A 19,115-nucleotide genomic window follows, 5' to 3' on the forward strand; every position below is an offset into this window, starting at 1 on the left:
ATTGAAGGAAACATCCATACAAATTCCCTACTTCAAAGGCTGTTGTGAGGAAAATGATTATATAAGGCCTAAATACCCATGTGAACTCATGTTTTTTTGAGACATTTCTCTCTTCTTTCTTTTCTTCCTACTTTCTTTTTCTCTTTTACCAGATCTCCATCCAGGTCACATCCATTATCTTGTGACTATTGTCCAAGTCTATAGTATTTCACTTGGTGATTTCATCTGCTCCCATGAATTTAGTCATCATCTTTCAGGTAATGATGGGCAACTAGGTGGTGCATTGGTTAGAGTGACAGGACTAGATTTTTTTTTTTTTTGTGAGGCAATTGGGGTTAAGTGACTTGCCCACGGTCACACAGCTAGTGTTAAGTGTCTGAGGCCGGATTTGAACTCAGGAACTCCTGACTCCAGGGCCTGTGCTCTATCCACTGTGCCACCTAGCTTCCCCTGACAGGAATAGAATTTTAAGACTCCTATTTCTGAGTTCAAATACGGCCTGAGACATTTACTTGCAATGTAACCCTGAGCAAGTCAATTAACCCAGTTTCCCCAAGTTCCTCATCTGTAAAATGATCTGGAGAAGGAAAAGGAAATCCATCCTAATATCTTTTCCAAGATAACCCTAAACAGAGTCATGAAGAGTTGGACATGACTGTGAAATTACTGAATAATAACAATAAGACTAATGATATTTAGATTTATTTATTTTTAATAATAAGATTTTATTAAGATATTAAGATTGATTTACTCTTCTACCTATTGGATATCTTGAACTAGATGTCTTATAAAATTTTTAAACTCAACATGGCTAATACTGAATTAATTATCTTATCTCCCACCACCTAAACCTCCCTTCTTGCTAATAGCTCTATTCCTTTCAAGAACACTACTATTATCCTGTACACACAACCCAGGAATCATCTTCAACTCCTCAGTCTCCTGATGGCAGGAACTGTTTTTTACATTTTTTATACATATAATTAAATTTGGTGTCTAGCATATAATAGTCATTTAAAAAAATGTGTTGATTAGTCATTGTCATTATTGTCATCATCATCACTATTGAAGAAAGACAACATGATCTATTGGAAATAGCACTAGAAGCTAAAGGCCTGGTCAAAGTATTGCCTCAGTCACTTATTATTAGCTATGTCATTTTGGACAAGTCACTTCTGCTTTCTGTGCATATTTCTTTATCTGTTAAATGGGGATAACAATATTCATATTTTCTGTCTTCTAGGGTCATTGATGGTAAATATCTTTATAAAATATCAAGCACTAGGAGTTGGTCTTTTATAGATCTAATCACATAAAAGGCTCTTGGTAACAAGCTATTAAAATAACTGTAAACATTTAGGCATGCTAGGTTTTCTCTGTATGAAGTGTGAATTAGACCCTTGAGTGAATTAGAAAGAAAGCAATGCCATAGAGTGAAAAATGATAACACAGGCCCACAAGTGACATTTAAAAGTTGGTTTAGGGAGTCCTGAAGAGAGGTTTAAAGATGAACTAAGATTCTGATGAATCCTCTAGAAAGTATATCATGTTGGAGAATTTATGGACACTTAGAAGTTTTGGGTTTCTAAGAGCAGAAGCATGTAAAGAGATGGCCTTTATAAAAGAAAGTGGCAGAACTTTGGGAGTAAAAGTACTTGGGCAATTTGACCCAAAGAGTGTTGGGATAAAAGGAATGTTACTTGAAAATCCATTCCACATAAACCCTAAGCCAAATATCTTACATCTCCTATTTCTTCCTGAGATCCCACAGGACACCCTTTTTGCTTTTCTTTGTTTTAAATTTTTTATTTTGTCTTAAAAAATAAGGCTAACCCAGTGCTACCTTACAATGATAGCCCCTTGTTAGTCTTTACTGGAAATAAAAAGGGAATTAAAGAGGAAGGATCCCAAAGGAAGAGAGAATCATTTGATCTAATACTGAGGAATTTTGTCTCTTGCTTGGAGAATCAGGACTACCAAAAAAAAGATAGAAATACACATTCTATCCTGTAACACAACTTCCCAGAAGAGAGAGAGAGAGAGAGAGAGAGAGAGAGAGAGAGAGAGAGAGAGAGAGAGAGAGAGAGAGAGAGAAAGAGAAGAGGGAATGTGCCAGGAAAACCCATACAAGCACAGAGGTAGTAGTAATATTGAAGAACTGGCAAATAGTATTATTTGGAAAAAAACTAGCTCATTATATCACTCTATGATTGTTATTTCAGTATTTATACAAATTTTTATAAAAATTGCATTGTAAAGAAAGTGGCATGAATAGTTCTTGATATTATTCATACCACTTTCTTTGTAATGCAATTTTTGTGAAAATTTGTATAAATTCTGAAAAAAAGTTATGTCTCAACCTGCACTCAGACATCATCAATTCTCTCTCAGGAAGTAAATAGTATTTTTCATTCACAAATCCTTCACAATTGTCTTGAATCATTGTAATGATCAGAATAGTAAGCCATTCACAATTGATCATCATTACAATATGGCTGTTATTATGCACAATGTTTCTTAGTTTTGTTCACTTCACTTTGCATCAGTTCCCAGATGCCCTTTCAAGCTTTTCTGAAACTATTTTGCTCATCATTTCTTATAGCACAATAGTATTCCATCACAATTATATACCACAACTTGTTCAGCCATTCCTCAATTACTGTACATCCCTTCAATGTCCACTTCTTTGGTACCATAAAAAAGATCTGGTATAAATAGTTTTGTATATATAGGTCCTTTGATTTTTCTTAGACCTCTTTGGGATATAGACATAATATTGGTATTTCTGAGTCAAAGGATTTGCATAGTTTCATAGCTCTTTGGGCATAGTTCTAAATTCTTCCTGAGAATGGTAACTATACTTTCCTGAAGGCTATACCAATGGAGCACAAGCACTGGTGGATATGACTGAACTGGAAAGGCTTAGGAATGTATTTCATATTTGTTATCCCAAGATCATCTACCTGTGTGGAAAGGCACATTCAACGATAACAAGCCTTCCTGAGTTTTTAGGGGTTTTAATCTGCGTGAGTGGAAGGAATACCTCTATGGAGGAAACCACAACCCATGAAGTATTAAAGTAATTTGAAAAGGTATTATAATAGTAAGTGTTTAATAAATGGAAAAAGGTGTGTTATGATAGCTCAGATAGGGGAGGGAACAGCTTCAAGCAGTGATCAGCAAAGGAAGGTGGGAGAAGTGCATAAACATGAAAAAAAATATAAACTATTTTTGGGTTTCTATTAGTCTGCAAAATAGAATTAATACAATTATACTGTGCACTCGTTTCATAAGGGAAGTTTATGGATTGAAAAACAAGTTCTATAAAGAATGCATATTGTTGTTGTTACCATTGAGCATTATGTCCTGCTGGTAAGTGGTAGCTAATGTATATTTACCTAAAATGGGATGAAGCTTGAACTATAACAGCATTAGGTTTCAAATTACCCCTGAATGCTGCAGCAGCTGGAATGGTGGGAGTTCACTTCCTAATTCTATTTAGCTTTCTCTTTTGTTTGAAGAGTGGAATATAGTTCAAGAATAATACATGAATGCTGCAATAAATGGTTCTTGGGGTGACAAACTTCGAATTATTTAGACTTGGAATAATATTATATTCATTTCCATTACCATTCTTGTATACTTTAAAACCATTGTTTCTGAAACTTGCGTGAAAAGTCTCATAAAATGTATACTTACATTTATGTATATGTATATGTGTGTTATGAGCATGTATGTACATATATATCTATGCTTGATGACTCTAAACTGTCTAAAATTTATGTCAGAAGCACTTAGCACAGTGCCTTGCACATTATTGTTGTTCAGTTAATTTTTTTTTTTTTTTAGTGAGGGTTAAGTGACTTGCCTAGGGTCACACATCTAGTAAGTGTGTGTTAAGTGTCTGAGGCTGGATTTGAACTTAGGTACTCCTGACTCCAGGATCGGTGCTCTATCTACTGTGCCACCTAGCTGCCCCCCAGTTGATTCTTTATGATCCTGTGAAGCAAAGCACACCAGGGCCTTCTTAAAGGAGGATACACTATCTCTCAAAGTCTGCCCAAGTTCATGTTTCATTCTTTCCTGACACTATCTATACATCTTATTCTCTGCCATCCCCTTCTCCTTTCATCTTCAATCTTTTCCCAAATTAGGGTCTTTTCTAATGAATCCCATCTTCTTATTTAGTGGTGAAAGTATTTAAACTTCAGTTTTGTTATTTGACCTTTCAGAGAATACCCTGAATTAATTTAAGTATTGAATAATTTGATCCCTTGGCTGTCTGAGGTACTCTCAAAAGCACAATTTGAAAGCATCAATTCTGTGATGCTCAGCTTTCCTTACAAGCCAGATTTGAACTTATGAAGATGAGTCTTCCTGACCCCAGGGCAAGTACTCTATCCACTGTACCACCTAACTTCCATGGATGTACACATAGTATATGCTTAATCAATGTTTGCTGACTTGATAAAGAGACTCAGTGACTTGCCCTGGGAATCATGGCCAGTATATGTCAGAATCAGACTTAAATCCAGATCTTGTACCTCTGAGGCCAGCTTTTTAATTTTTATTTCATGCTGCCTCTCTAATGTCCCATATCTGTTAAAATTATAAATCATCTGACCAATCAAATTGCTTCCCTGACCTTCAAGTTTTCAATGAACCACTCACTCAGTGAGTGTGACTGTAGGGTTAGACTTTCATCCAACTAAATTGGTCATCTGACAATAATGAAGGAAGATAAGCCATTTCACTTTATGCTGAAGTTAATAAGGCAATTGGCCAACTCATGAAGAAGATGTATTTTATCTTAATGACTGTTGTCTTTGAACATAAGCTGCCAGTGCTGGTTCATGACAGCACCTTTTTCTAAGTGCATTTATCTTCCCTTAATATGAAATGTATCAAAGGAGAACATTACATAATTTCTGGGATAGGATTACCCGAGATTTTTTTTTAAATTTAGGTTTCAATTTCCAAACAGGGAAGGAGGAAAATGTTCCATTAAAAACACTTCAAAGGTGTTTTTTTTAATCTTCCTTCAAAACAAGATTTTATCTTATCTAGTGCTATATAAGTGAGCATGTCCTCTGAAAAATAAATGGCTAAAACGATCTCACACCTAGTTAAACTATGTTACATTTAAGAGCAAAGTACTATAAATTGACTTTATTATATAGTTTACAAATCCTTCACAGATTTCTGCATCATATTCAAAATGTATCTCTGCTATCATATAATCCTTGTCTTTACCTGCGATCACTGACTACTTTACCAGTTTCTTTCCCCAAATCAGTCCATTTCATTTTGGGGTACCTCTAATTATTTTACACTTATTCCTAATATTAAGACAGCATTTTCCTCTATTTGACTTCTACTACTTTGCCTAGGTCTGCCCCATGGAGCAGGTATGTATAATTCTTATTCCTCCAAATACCAAACAACTCCTTAATTATTTAACAAGCATAACCATGTTACCCATAAGTTTCTATTATTTCTGGTGAGGTATATCTAGTTTCTTTAATTAATCACTGTCTAGCATGTCAGTCATTATCATTAGCCTTTGACACACGAGGTTGAAAATTGAGAGTTTACACAGATCAAATAGCCTAACATTCAGAAGATTCTAGCCTATATTATTGATTCATGGCCAATGACAGTCCTCTCCCAGGATATGTAGGGAAGCTATAAATAAAACTATTATGGTGGCACCAGGAAAGGTAAAACCAGCAGAGAGGGGCATTTTGGTGATAATGTGCTGAGAAAAGTGGCTCAGGCTGAGGTAATAGAATGAAGGCATCATGCCATATACCTTTTGATCACCATAGGACCACTTAGAACCAGCAGACCAGAGGATCAATCATTGCAGCAATAAAGTCTTTTATTATATGGCACCTCAGGGCAAAATGTTATGACAAGTTTCAAAACTCTGAGCTTAAGGAGAAAATTTTGTAAGTAGCAAGACAAAAAAAATAATGTGGAGATACAATCAGGGTTTTGCAAGACCTAGCACCTGCTACACTAAGAGATCATTAAATCTTAGATCATTATACTTCAAAGAACAAAAGAGCTGGGTTTATGGTCAAGAATAACTTACCCGGCAAAATTAGGTGTACTCCTGAATGAAAAAAAAATGGACCTTTAATATACTGAAAGAAGAAGATTTTTGTGATAAAAAGACAATAACTCAGTGGAAAATCCCATATATAATATGATCCAAAAGAAATATAAGGAAAAGATTAAAGACTGTAAGCAACTGATTAAAGTCAAACTGTTAACTTCTTATATATGAAAATATTATCAGTATTCTTAAAATTGTCATCATCAGGGTAGTTTGAAAGAAAGGTTGTGTAAAGTTGTATATGATGGGGTGATTCTAAAAAAAATAAAGAAATTTGGGAAAAGGTAAAAGAGTATATCATAGAAATGGGGTATGAAGTAAAGAACTGATACAGATGATGCAGGTATATGTGGAAAGCTGGTAGTGCTAAAACTTTACTCCCTTCAGATCTGTGTTAAAGAGGGAACAAGATATATATACAAAATATATAAAAGTTTTCTAAACTTATATAAAGAAACTCATAAGGGAATAAGAGGACTAAGGGACAGATTAAGGGAGGGACTTTTAGAAGGAGAGATTAAGATTTAGGAGGGTGGAGAAGAAGATAAGGAAGGGACTCAGAACTGTGGGTAGAATAAGGAATAGAAACATAAGGGGAGAGGATAAGATAATAGCAGTAGGTAAAAAAAGATGCCCTGAAGAACAATAGTGAATAAAAATAGGATGGAAGTAAATAGTAATTATAACTTTGAATGTGAATGGAATGAATTTACCCATAAAAGGGAAATATATTAGAATGTATTAGAAATCAGAACCCAACAATATTTTGTTTACAAGGAACACATTTAAGAATGAGAAATACACATAGAGTTAAAATGGAGGGGTGGAGATAAACAAGGTAACTATATTTTTATAAAAGGCACCATAGATAATGAAACAATATAAATACTGAACATATACACACCAAATTATATAGCATCAATAATTTTTAAAAGAAAAGTTAAATTGAAATTTGAATCCCAAGTACTGAAAACTTACTGTTGGCACATCTCACCTTCAGAGTGTCCATATCTTATGTGTAATAGTGTGTTCCTTTATTTTAATTAACTCCTAGAGAAATGCCACATTTATCTATATACCTATTCTATAGTATAAAGTTGGCAACTTTAGTGTCAATTACAACATGAAGGTTTTTAAAAATTCTGTTGTTTCTTTGCTATATGAAGGTTAACTGTTCTGTTGCTCATTTTCAAGTAATAACTATTTTGCACTATGTAAATATTAGTGGGGACTCTTATATAACCAGTAAAATAATTCTAGAAATTTTGTCTTTTATTATGATATAGATTAATAATAAAAGAAAAGTTAAATGATACTGGAGATAGATAGTAGTACTAGTAGCAAAGGGGACTTTTAATCTTCCCCTCTCAGAACTTGATAAATCTAACCAAAAACAAATAAGACTTTAAAGAAGTGAATAAAATTTAAGATAAGCTAGATATGGTAGATATCTAGAGAGAAGTGAATGAGAAAGAAATACACCTTTTTTTCACAGTGGTTCATGGTATGTTTACAAACATTGGTGATATTTTATGACATTAACATTTTATAGTTAAAAAAACAAGAGTTATTAAGTGCATTCTTTTCACATCACAATGGAATAAAAATTATATTTAATAAGGGACCATGGAAACAGAGATTAAAACCTAATTGGGGATTAAACAGCCTAATCTTAAAGAATGAGTGGATTAAAGAAAAAATCATAGAAAGAGTCAGTAATTTTATTAAACCCTAAGGGATGCAGCAAAAACAATAATCAAAAGAAAATTTATATTATAATAAATGTATATATAATAAAATAAAGAAAGAGGATACCAATGAATTGGGTATACAATTTAAAATAAAACACTAAATTGGAAATCCTAAAAATTAAAGCTGAAATTTAAAAATTGCATATAGAACATTGAATTAATAAGTACAATTATGAGTTGGTTTTATGAAAACATCAATAAAACATATAAATCATTGGTTAAGTTTATTTTTAAAAAGATAGAAGCCATATAATTTATATAAAAATGAAAAGGGTGAATATACAACTAATAAAATGAAATTAAAGTAAATATAAGGATATATTTTTGCCCCATTCTATGCCAAAAATGTTAGAAATTTAAGTGAAATGGAACAATATTTATAAAAAAAATGACTTGCATAGATAAGCAGAAGAGTAAATTGAATATATAAATATTCCTATTTAGAAAAAAGAATTAGAACAGACCATGAATGAGCTTCCTAAGAAAAAAAGCACCAGGATTGGATGGATTTACACATGAATACTCTCAATTATTTAAAGATCGATTAATTTCAATATTCAATAATTGTTGTGAAATAATAAACAGAGAAGAAGTCCTGCCAAACTCCTTTTGTGAAACAAATATGATACTGACACCTAAGCCAGGAAGAGTAAAAACAGAGACAGTTATAGACTAAGAACTAGTAATATTGGAAAGGAAAAAAAAAACACACCATTTCATGTTTCTTGGTGTTTAAACTTCTCTATTCATTGTATATATTATTTTATTACATCTGTTTATTTCACTTTATGTTAAATCCAATAAAACTTTTCTTACTTCTCCATTTCATACCATGTATAATTTCTTACAGCATTATAATATTCCATTTCATTCATGTACCATAATTTGTTTAGGAATTCCCCAATAGACGGGCATCCATTTATTTTCAAATATTTGCAATATCAAAAAAATGCTGACAGATATTTTGGTGTGCATGAGTACTTTTTCCTTTTTGAAAGCTTTCTCAGGGTATAAATCTAGTAATGGAATCTCCATCTAAAATGTCTGGGTATATTAATAATTTTATTTGCATAATTTAATATTGTTTTTCCAAGTGGTTATACCATTTCAAAATCTTATCATTCCACTACCCCTCCAACATTTATTATTGCTAATTTTTTTGCCATCTTCACCAAGTTTTAGGATATGAGGTAAAATGCTCAGGTTTGTTTTTATTTGCATTTCTTTTAGTATTATTTGGAGAATTTTTTCATGTGGTTCAAAATACTTTGCATTTCTTCATTGACAACTCTTTGTTCATATCCTTTGGCAATTTATCTACTGGAGTATGACTGTCAGTCATATATATCTATATCTATAGATATAGATATAGATATAGATATCTATATATATATATCATCTATCTATGTGTCTATATAATAAACATATGTGCATGTCTCTGTGTGTACATAACTGTGTGTATACACACTTGTATGTTTATATACACATACATATGTATTACCAAAACTTTATCAAATATATTTGATATGAAGCTTCCCAACATTCTTTCATTCCCTTTATTATCCAAGTTAATTCATTTTCTCTCTTTAGAAAGTCTTCAGTTTTATGTAATCAACTTTATCTACTTCATCTTTTGCAATTGAATCTATTTCTTATTTGGTTAAGAATATATCTCTTACCCATAGCTTTGAGACATATATGATCTGCTTTCCTAGTAATTCTTATAGTATGATCTTTTATTTGTGTATTGTAGAATACAGTATAAAATACTGGTCTAAGCCTAATTTCTGCCTGACTACTTTCTAGTTTTCACAGCAGTTTTTATAAAATAAGGACTCTTTCTTTTTTTTTATGTGATTTATTTTTTAAAATTTATCAAATACTGAGTTATTGTGTTCTATTGTTTCTGATTATCCTTTGTCTGGTCTGTTTCATTGATCTATTTCTCTATTTTTTTTAACCAGTATTGGACAGTTTTGATTACTGATGCTCTACAATACAGTTTGAATTTGGAAGGATTATTCTTCCTTCAAACCTACTTTTTTCCTCATTAACAGCAATGTTTTGTATCTTATTTTTTCAAATTCAAATAATTTATTAAGTTCTCTGAAAAATTTATATGGTAATTTGATTGGCATAGCATTAAAAGTGTAAATTATTGTACCAAAGCTAACCCCCTCTACCTTTTCACTCTTGTTTCCCCTTGTTCTCTGGATTCTCCTGTATCCTTAAGAGGGCTGCTTAGTATATTTAGGCTCTCTGCTATTGTCCTTAGCTCTTAATGATGATGTTTCCTCAATCTTAAAAGGTGGCCCTTACAACCCTATTTCCATTAACCACTATCAATCTGATCAGTGTTTTACATAGAACTATTTACTCCAGAAGGTACAATCAGGAATATACAAATTTACTAGGCTAACATGTGGGAAGCATAATCCTCACATCCACTTTGTACCACCTCAGTCTTTGGAGAAAGGAAAGGGGATTAAGTTAATAAGTGAATTTGCTTCTCATACAGAACAGCCACATTTTGTCATCTACACATCCTACAAAGTTGAGTTTCAGGCACCTTGGCTTCTCAGGACTACTATGTTGGGCTGGCTAACTCCAACATTTTGCCTGCAATCCTGGCTCCAAGGTTGTCATGTTTTGAACTACTGAGCTTGTAAAGATTATTTCCAGCACCATCTGAAACAAAAGAGGACCAACAATACAGAACAAAAATAAACAAATTAAGGCCCATTTCTTGGAGACTATGTAACAGACATGGAACAAGGAAACTCCTGTCCTCATCAACTATTGGGGGCCTGAGATCCTTACCTTCTGTGTGTAACCAATAGAATAGGTACAGAAAGAGAATCAATACCTCAGTCACACCAATTTTAATTAAGACCCAGGCAACCAATCAAAAGAGCCTTCTGCTGTCCACATAGTAGGGGACACAGTACAGGTTCCATGATACCTGGTCTGGTCATGCTCAACCAAGCCTGGGTAATATTTGGGATTATTGTGATTTTTATTATATTGGAAGGCCTAGCAATAAGTACCACATATTGTTCCAGCTATGTAAATTGTCCTTTATTTCTCTGAGGAATACTTCATAATTGAATCTATAGATATCTCTTATGCACCTCAGAATGTTAATTCCCAGATATTTTATGCATTTTGCAGTCAATCTGCCCTTTCAATTTAATCTTTTCAAAATGTTAGGAACATATTATATAATGCAGTGAATACAATGCCAGGCTTGGAGTCAGGAAGACCTAAATTCAAATATAATTACAGACATTACTGTGTGACACTGTGCAAGTCAATTAACCCTGTTTGCCTCAGTTTCATCATCTATATAATGTGCTGGAAAAGAAAATGTAAAGTAACTAAAGAATCTTTGTTAAGAAAACCCCAGGAGGTGGCTAGGTGGCACAGTGGATAAAGCACTGGCCCTGGATTCAGGAGTACCTGAGTTCAAATCCGGCCTCAGACACTTGACACTTACCAGCTGTATGACCCAGGGGAAGTCACTTAACCCCCATTGCCCCACAAAAAAAAAGAAAAAAAAAGAAAACCCCAAATGTATTCATGAATAGTTGGACATGACTAAAATCACTGAACAACAACATGATGAATTCTAAGATTGGATAGTAACTTTTTCCAAGGTTTACATAATTTCTATTTCTACAAATATTTTCTCCTCATTTATCAGATTAAATTCTAGACTTTCAGTTTCTCTCACACCTTATTTTATATTTTGAGGAATGAACTCATTACTAAGGCAAGACAATGATTTATTACATATTCTGCTTTATACAGGGAGAGTTTGCTATCACTTCTCCACCTCTTTGGGTTAAGATCAAGGTAGGCAGAGAGAGTTCCAGCAGGTGTCAAGATAATAGAGTACAATCAGTACTTTAGCATGGTTACTTGCCAGGCTTGTGACTATTTCCTAGTTTTCTCCAGGTGGTTGGTAGTATTCTTATTATAATATTGCTTTTGTTTCACCCTTCACTGCTTAATTGTCTTTTTTCTTTTTTTTGCAGGACAATGAGGCTAGTAAGTAAGTGTCTGAAGCTGGATTTGAACTTGGGTCCTTCTGAATCACCACCTAGCTGCCCCTGTTTTGTTTTTGTTTTTGTTTTTTTGTTTTTTGATTTCTTCAGGCAAACGTTTCTCTTTAAAATAGAAGATTAATGTGAGAATCATGTCTTTGAAGTGAAACAACTTGAACACGATATATCTAAACAAGATTATTATTGCAGAAAATGAGATTTAAATGGAAGATTAGGCAACAAACTTCAAAAATAAAACTTTAGGGGTGCAGTGAGGTGGCACAGTCAACAAAGCACCAGCCCTGGATTCAGGAGGACCCAAGTTCAAACCCAGTCTCAGACACTTGACACTTACTAGCTGTGTGAACTTGGGCAAGTCACTTAACCTTCATTACTCCCCCCCAAAAACAAAAACAAAAACAAAAACAAAAACAAAAAACAACACTTTAGCTAGGATAAGTCAATGACTATAGGAGACTAAAATAAAACTCCATGGCACCTAAGAGAGGTCATATGTGACTTCCATAAAGATAAAGAAATATAAGGGCAGCCTCACTTTATAATGTCAACTTGAGGGGCGGCTACGTGGCGCAGTGGATAAAGCACCCGGCCCTGGATTCAGGAGTACCTGAGTTCAAATCCGACCTCAGACACTTGACACTTACCAGCTGTGTGACCCTGGGCAAGCCACTTAACCCCCATTGCCCCGCAAAAAAAAAAATAAATAAATAATGTCAACTGGTTTGAAAAAATTGTTATAGAGAAAGAAGATAGAAGATTATTAACATTATTTCCTCATAAATCAGAGAGTAGTAGTGGAGGATAAAACTACTATAAGTAAACTTAGCTAGAAACTTAATTAAGCACTCATCCCAAGGACATTTAAAGATCAAATGCATCAGAGAACAGATTTTTTTTTAAATGGAGAAGATTGTAAGTAATTAAAAATTAATACCATTCAATCTATATGCTTTCTCTCTCCCAATATATTAATTTATATAAATAAATTATACATATATCAAGGACATTCTTAAAAAATATATTAGAGGGAAAAAGGGTATTCATGAGATATTTCAAAATGGACCCACTGCCTCTGAAACCCCCTCTCTCTGATTTCTGAGTTCTTCTTGGAACCCTCCATTTAAATAAAGTCCCCTGGTCATGCCTATGCTAACTCCTTCACTAGCTCTGCTTCTGGCTCTCAAAACTCATCCACCATGGGTCTTCTTTCTCACCTGACCTTCCCCTAGATTTTCAGCTATTTTTAACCTGGTATCTTTCAACATTCAAATGTAATCTCCGTACGGGTGGGGATTACCATTTCTTTTTGCTTGACAATATTTTCCATCATATAGTTGGTGAAAGGTTTAGAGATATGAGATCCCACTCAACACCATCCTGATGATTAAGTAAGTGAAGTATCAAACAAAAATGTATTCTTGTCAAAAGTGTTTGCCATCTTCATGAAAGAGATGCAATGTAAAGTGACATTTGAAGAAGAAATTCCTTATGACATTGAGGTTCTCTAGAATCATTTTGTTTGTGGCTGACATTATTTTGGTTGCATTAAGCCCTAGACCATTGGAGAGCCTCAAGGATAAGATAAATAACTACTAAAAAAGTTACCTGTACAGCAAAAATAAACAAAAAATCCAAGTGGATGAATAATATCTGCTTAATCACTTTATGTGTATATGTGTGTACACATATTTCACATATCTGGACAAATATTAAGATGGGTCTTTGTTTATATATAATTTTATTCATTTGCAAATAGACAATGAGCTAGGTGCAGAATTGTACAAGAGGGATATGATGTATTGCCTTTGAGATGTTACAAATTGTTTAAATTGCCCCTAAACTTTTCCCTAAAACAAAGGTCACATTTTTAATGTCAATAATTCTACCCATAAAGTTGTATGGCTGATTCATAAATCATTACAGTCTCTGAAGCCATGAAAATTATTATCAACCTAAGGACAATAGAGAAGACATGATAGTTGTAAGTAGGCTGCAATACATTACAAATAGAATTAGAGTAAAAGATAAAATAAAAATTTATAAATGAAAAGATTTGGCAAGATCAAGAGACTACTGGAGAGAAATCCCATTTGCTCCATTGGCATCCTCCCAATGTCAACAGAAATTGAAGGAATTCCTGGACTTTTGGTTGTAGCCTCTCATGAATTACTGAGAAACATATATAAGGGTCCCAGAGGATGAGTAATCACATGGATTACTTTGATCTTCAAGACTAGGAAATGTTTAATTTAATTAATAAACAGAATATGATATATGTAGTGTATATACAGCCATACACATAAGTGCATTATATATAGAAATATTATATGCATATGTGTGTATACACAAACACACACACACATACCACCCTTTCCTAGAAAGGACATCACTCTTAAATATATACAGTTGCCTTCTGGACACAGAATACATTAATAGATTTTTCCCTAGTTACTCATATTTATAAGATCCTAAAAAGACTATGGGAGCGTGAAACTCTACTCACTTAAGGGAAAAGTCGCAGTTTGAGTCAGCTAAGTAGAAAGAGTCTGGAGTCAGGAAGACCCGAATCTTAGATCCAGCCTCAGTACTAAATATGTGACCCTGGGTAAGTCACTTAACCTCTATTTGCCTTAATTTCTTCATCTGTAGAATGGAGATAATCATAGCATCTACCTTTTTTAGTTATTGTGAGAATGAAATGAGATGATATTTGTAAAGCATTTTTAGCCTGGTATCTGGTGCAGAGTAAATACTATACAAATGCCAGCTCTTATTATTCCCTTTCACTGAGGGAAAGGGAACTTGGAAAGATTGTTAAACTGAAGAAACAAGATTTTTTCCCAACTGCCTGACTGAAGGTGAGATGGTGAAAAGCAGATAATGAGGAAGCCAAAAGGAAGATTATTCTGCTGATCCTAAGCTAAGTCTTTGCCCTAGATTAAAGACGGCACACTGCCACTCACCCAAAACAGTGACTAAAAGTGGAAAAGGACTGTGCTTACCATTAAAGAGCAAGCCAGTGACATTCAGGGAATTGGTCCTGTTGTAAGCAACCTATTGGGCCCAGTCTGGCAGCTATAGCCCAGACAGGTTCAGCAGTAGATTGACTTGCCCAGCCACACTTTATGAAAACTTAGGTCAGCTGAGCCTGTACAGTAATCTCATCCATTGTAATTGTGTTATCCATTGTGAATGTGATCCACTCCACCCCCTACACCCCAAAATAGTGAGGGAACTCCATAGGACAAAGGGTATTAAATCTCTTCACTGCCAAGGTTGTACTTGCTTTGGCCACTTGTGTTCCTATAAATGTGCTCTGGACCATGTATTTTCAGTTCATGCCTATTCCCTGTTCCCTTCCCTCCAAATTCTCTCTATATATTTATGGAAGACTGTAACCCTGTATTGGGGAAAATGCTTTGTGATCTATTCTTCTGATTACACTATTTGGAAAAAAAATTGCCTTTCCAAAAGACCTGAATCCACCAAGCAATTTTAAGGGGAGAAACACTAAGGTCTTAAAATCTAGGAGAACCACACCAACGTGACTCTTCTAGAGAACCAGTGTTTGATTGAGGTGAACCTTTATATATCTATATATCCATTATTTCTGTCTGTATGCATGTATATACGTATGTTATATGTTAGCTAAGTCTGAAGTGTTTCCAAAGTTCCACATGCATAATATTCCACCTTTGCAAAAGATTGGGAGGGAGGCACATTTCCAACTTTCTCAAAGATGAATCATTTTATCATTATCATTAACAGTATTCATTCATTTGTTTGCTGTTGTTCTTTCCATTTAAAATACAAATCATTTTGCATATATTTTCCTGATTTAGCTTTCTTACTTGGCTTCAGTTCATACAAGTTTTCTCATTAGGCAAATGTGATTTCTCCCAGTCCTAGTTAAGCATTACATCATTCCTGACCAAAATAATTTAATTCTTATATTTTAAAATGTGGTCCAGAAATTTAAAATCCTCTTATGAGATTCCATGTTCTAAGCAGCTGGCTGTATCACAATGCCATCTTTCTGTTCCAGAGTCCTGCTTTCAAATGGAAGGCACTTAGGGAATTACCACCTGTGGTCCTAAGAGTTCAGATTCTTACACATATCTTCATAAGCTCTATCATCAGTTTCTAGATTTTGTCTGTCAGTATCATTTGATCCATGTAAATATCCAGAGGTAGGTAATAGTGAACACCTCTGAAAAAGTTCTTCCTCATTCCTCAGGTGCAATCCTTAGAAGACTGTAGACCTCTCTACTGTTAGGGTCAATATGAAAATAACATCCTAGAGAACCCTTCAGGCAAGTAGACTTCAACAACCACTATTTGTCTTTTCTTCCTCCCACTCTTTCTGGAAGAACTGGCTCTTGATGCCCCTTCCTTACCTCATGTATATATGCTGTGTACATTCCTAGAAAAACAATTAAGCTACTTCTTCCTCATGTGTTTTGCATCCTCCATTATGGAAGAGCCAGATACTCTTCACCAAGTTCCAAGTGCTCAAAAGGCAATACATATGGACACTCTTAGCTCAATCATCATCAGGGAGCTAACACATGAATTAAGAAGTATATATAGAAGATGTGCATAATAAATATGATAGATTTCCTGGAGAAGGGCCTGGGAGGTGAGAGTACCAGGTGGTGCTTGAGCTGATACTTGAAAGAACAAGGAAATCCTTGAGTTGGACTTGAGGGCGTGTGTGTTTTAATACAAAGACATTTTAATGAGGAAAAGAGTATTATGGAAGAGAATCAGCAAGAAATATGAAAGGCAAAAATGCATAAATAAAGGCTAGCTGCTATAAAGAGTGAAAGCAAGAATATTGTGGTTTTGGCATATAAAAGACAGTAAACTAGAAAATGATTACCATATTCAATGCTATCCCCTATGCATATACATAGCAGTAATGAGATATTTCATAACCAGGTCCCTATACAAAGTCTTCTTACTTGAATTTCTATAAGCAGAAACATATAAATTCTATAGATTTCATGGTTGAAATGTGAGTGTGCTGCAGACAGCTCAAAGTGACTCTGAGAGTGGATTGTAAAAATTATCAGTAAACATTTAGATTTAGAAAGCAGCTAATGCTACAATTAGAGCTTGAATTTATTGTTTTGTTGATTGTCTAGATTTAAGAAAAAAAATGGAAAATTGTCAATAACTTAAAAAGTGTGTTTTGGTCACATTTTTGTGGGGGAACAGCTAGTTATAACATATTTACCAGCATGTCATTTAGTCACCCAATAGTCATTTGCATCAGTACTCTACGTAGAATTATTTCTATTTTATAGGAGAGCCAATTAAAGCTCCAATAAGTTAAAGAAGGCATCTGTAATCAAACAATCATTGTGGAAGACATGATCAAACCATGATCATCTCGGCTCTTAGCTGGATCTAATGCAATGAACATTTATTAAACAACTACTATGGGCTAGGCACTATCCTAGGTGCTAAGGCTACAGTTAATAAAAAGAAAGATAGTCCCTTCCCTGAAAGAGTTTACAATCTAACAAGTAGAGACAATATACAAAAAGAAAGAAGAAAACAGAGGGGAAAAGGAGACTAGGGGAGACCAATAGGTTCCTGGGGAGGGGACATCTTGTTCGCTGGAGTTGAAACCAAACATATTCGTATTTCTATAAAGGAAAGAATTGGGAGGATTTTAGGAATCATCTCCCAGCTCTTCCCCCACCCCCCAAACCCCTAATGAGAGGGAAGAGAAGGCTGAGGGAAGAGGTGTAATTCAAGGCTGGAAGTAACAGCATGGAGATGAGATTGGAGGAACTAGCTACACCTGGAAGAAGCATCCTGTTTCCTGGAGTCAAAATTGGGTATAGTAGCAGATGCCCAGTGAGTGAATGAGTCTAATATTCTATCCATAAATTCATAGTTAATTGAAATGCAGTAATAAAATTGTTTTGTAAATCAATTTTGCAACCAGTTCTTTCAATTAGTCATAGTTTATGCTTAAAAATGATCCTGTCACAAACTATATAGACACCCTGCCTCCATTTTTTACATTCACTTTTCTTCTCTCCCCCTACCTCCCACCAAAAAAAATAATAATGCATATAGAGAAAAAAATGATATAACCACCTGCAGGGCAGGTTTGTGACTATGTGTGTATTTTTAGTAAATGCTTCTTCATTCTTAAAATAAAGCGACTTCTCTTGCATGTTGTGCAAGTTAATAGTTTTTCCCTATGGGTGAGGATCTATTTCCGTACTCTCCATGTGCACTGCATAGAGAAAAACAAATGACTTTCTAATTTGCACATTACTTTAAGCATTTTGTTTGTTTTGTTTCAAATGTTTTCCCTATTAGACCATGAATGCTTCACATAAAACCTTTCCCCTCTTTGTTTCCAGACAGAAAATATCTACTGGATGTATCAAATCAATGGGCTGCCACCAAACACAGTACACCATATAATGTACCAGCCAGAATTGATTGCATTAATAAGAACTTGAGAACCATCCCAGTTCATCAGCGCAACTTCCTCCAAGAAAACATTAAACTAATCACCACAGGGGTGTCCTCAACCATAAAAGGTGCTCCTTTGGTCTTAAGAAAAAAAAAATAAAATGTTTAGGTATATAATTGCCTTCAAAAGCAATTGCAATATTTCCATCATCTTATTTGTCTATTCATTTTTAATACTTCTAGGGAGTAATAGAGACAATACAGAATAGTTCAAATATCTTCTATACTTTTGCTTTCATTTTATATGGTGAAAATAATCATAATAATTCTATTCTCCTGTTATGTGTTTTTAGGTAGATTGGCATGTGCATATTACGCAATTGACTTCAAATCTCTAAATATCATCATCTGCTAACTTTTAAAATACAGGAATGCATTTATAGTCAAAATGAAAATGAGTTTCAGTGAAAAAGCTGTTTCTCATACTGATGTTGCTTTAAAACCTCAATTCCTCACATTGACATAGCTTAGGAACGTTTAAACTTTAAACATAAAATTAACTTACTGTGAAGGAATGGATTGCTAAGCAATGTGAAAGATTTTTCTTTTATTTCATTTTTATGTTTTGCATATTTTGCATAATTTTCCAAAGAAGTAATTTAAAAATTAACACATATAAATGTGTATATGTATATATGCCTACATAATATCTATTTTTGAAATATCCCCAAGCTC

The 19,115-nt window shown here is 34.1% G+C and overlaps 1 protein-coding gene across 1 annotated transcript in view; it reads left to right on the forward strand.

The window, feature by feature from the left end:
• The window catches only part of CFAP47 (cilia and flagella associated protein 47), an 849,402-nt gene extending 830,862 nt beyond the window's left edge, over positions 1 to 18,540 (forward strand). Inside the window, 2 exon segments of the mRNA XM_043993472.1 lie at positions 18,326 to 18,377; positions 18,380 to 18,540. Coding sequence (XP_043849407.1) covers positions 18,326 to 18,377; positions 18,380 to 18,540 — 213 coding nt within the window.
• The last annotated feature ends 575 nt before the right edge of the window (positions 18,541 to 19,115 follow it).

This window comes from Dromiciops gliroides, chromosome 3, assembly GCF_019393635.1.
Source record: "Dromiciops gliroides isolate mDroGli1 chromosome 3, mDroGli1.pri, whole genome shotgun sequence".
In the NCBI taxonomy this organism is placed as follows: Eukaryota; Metazoa; Chordata; class Mammalia; order Microbiotheria; family Microbiotheriidae; genus Dromiciops; species Dromiciops gliroides.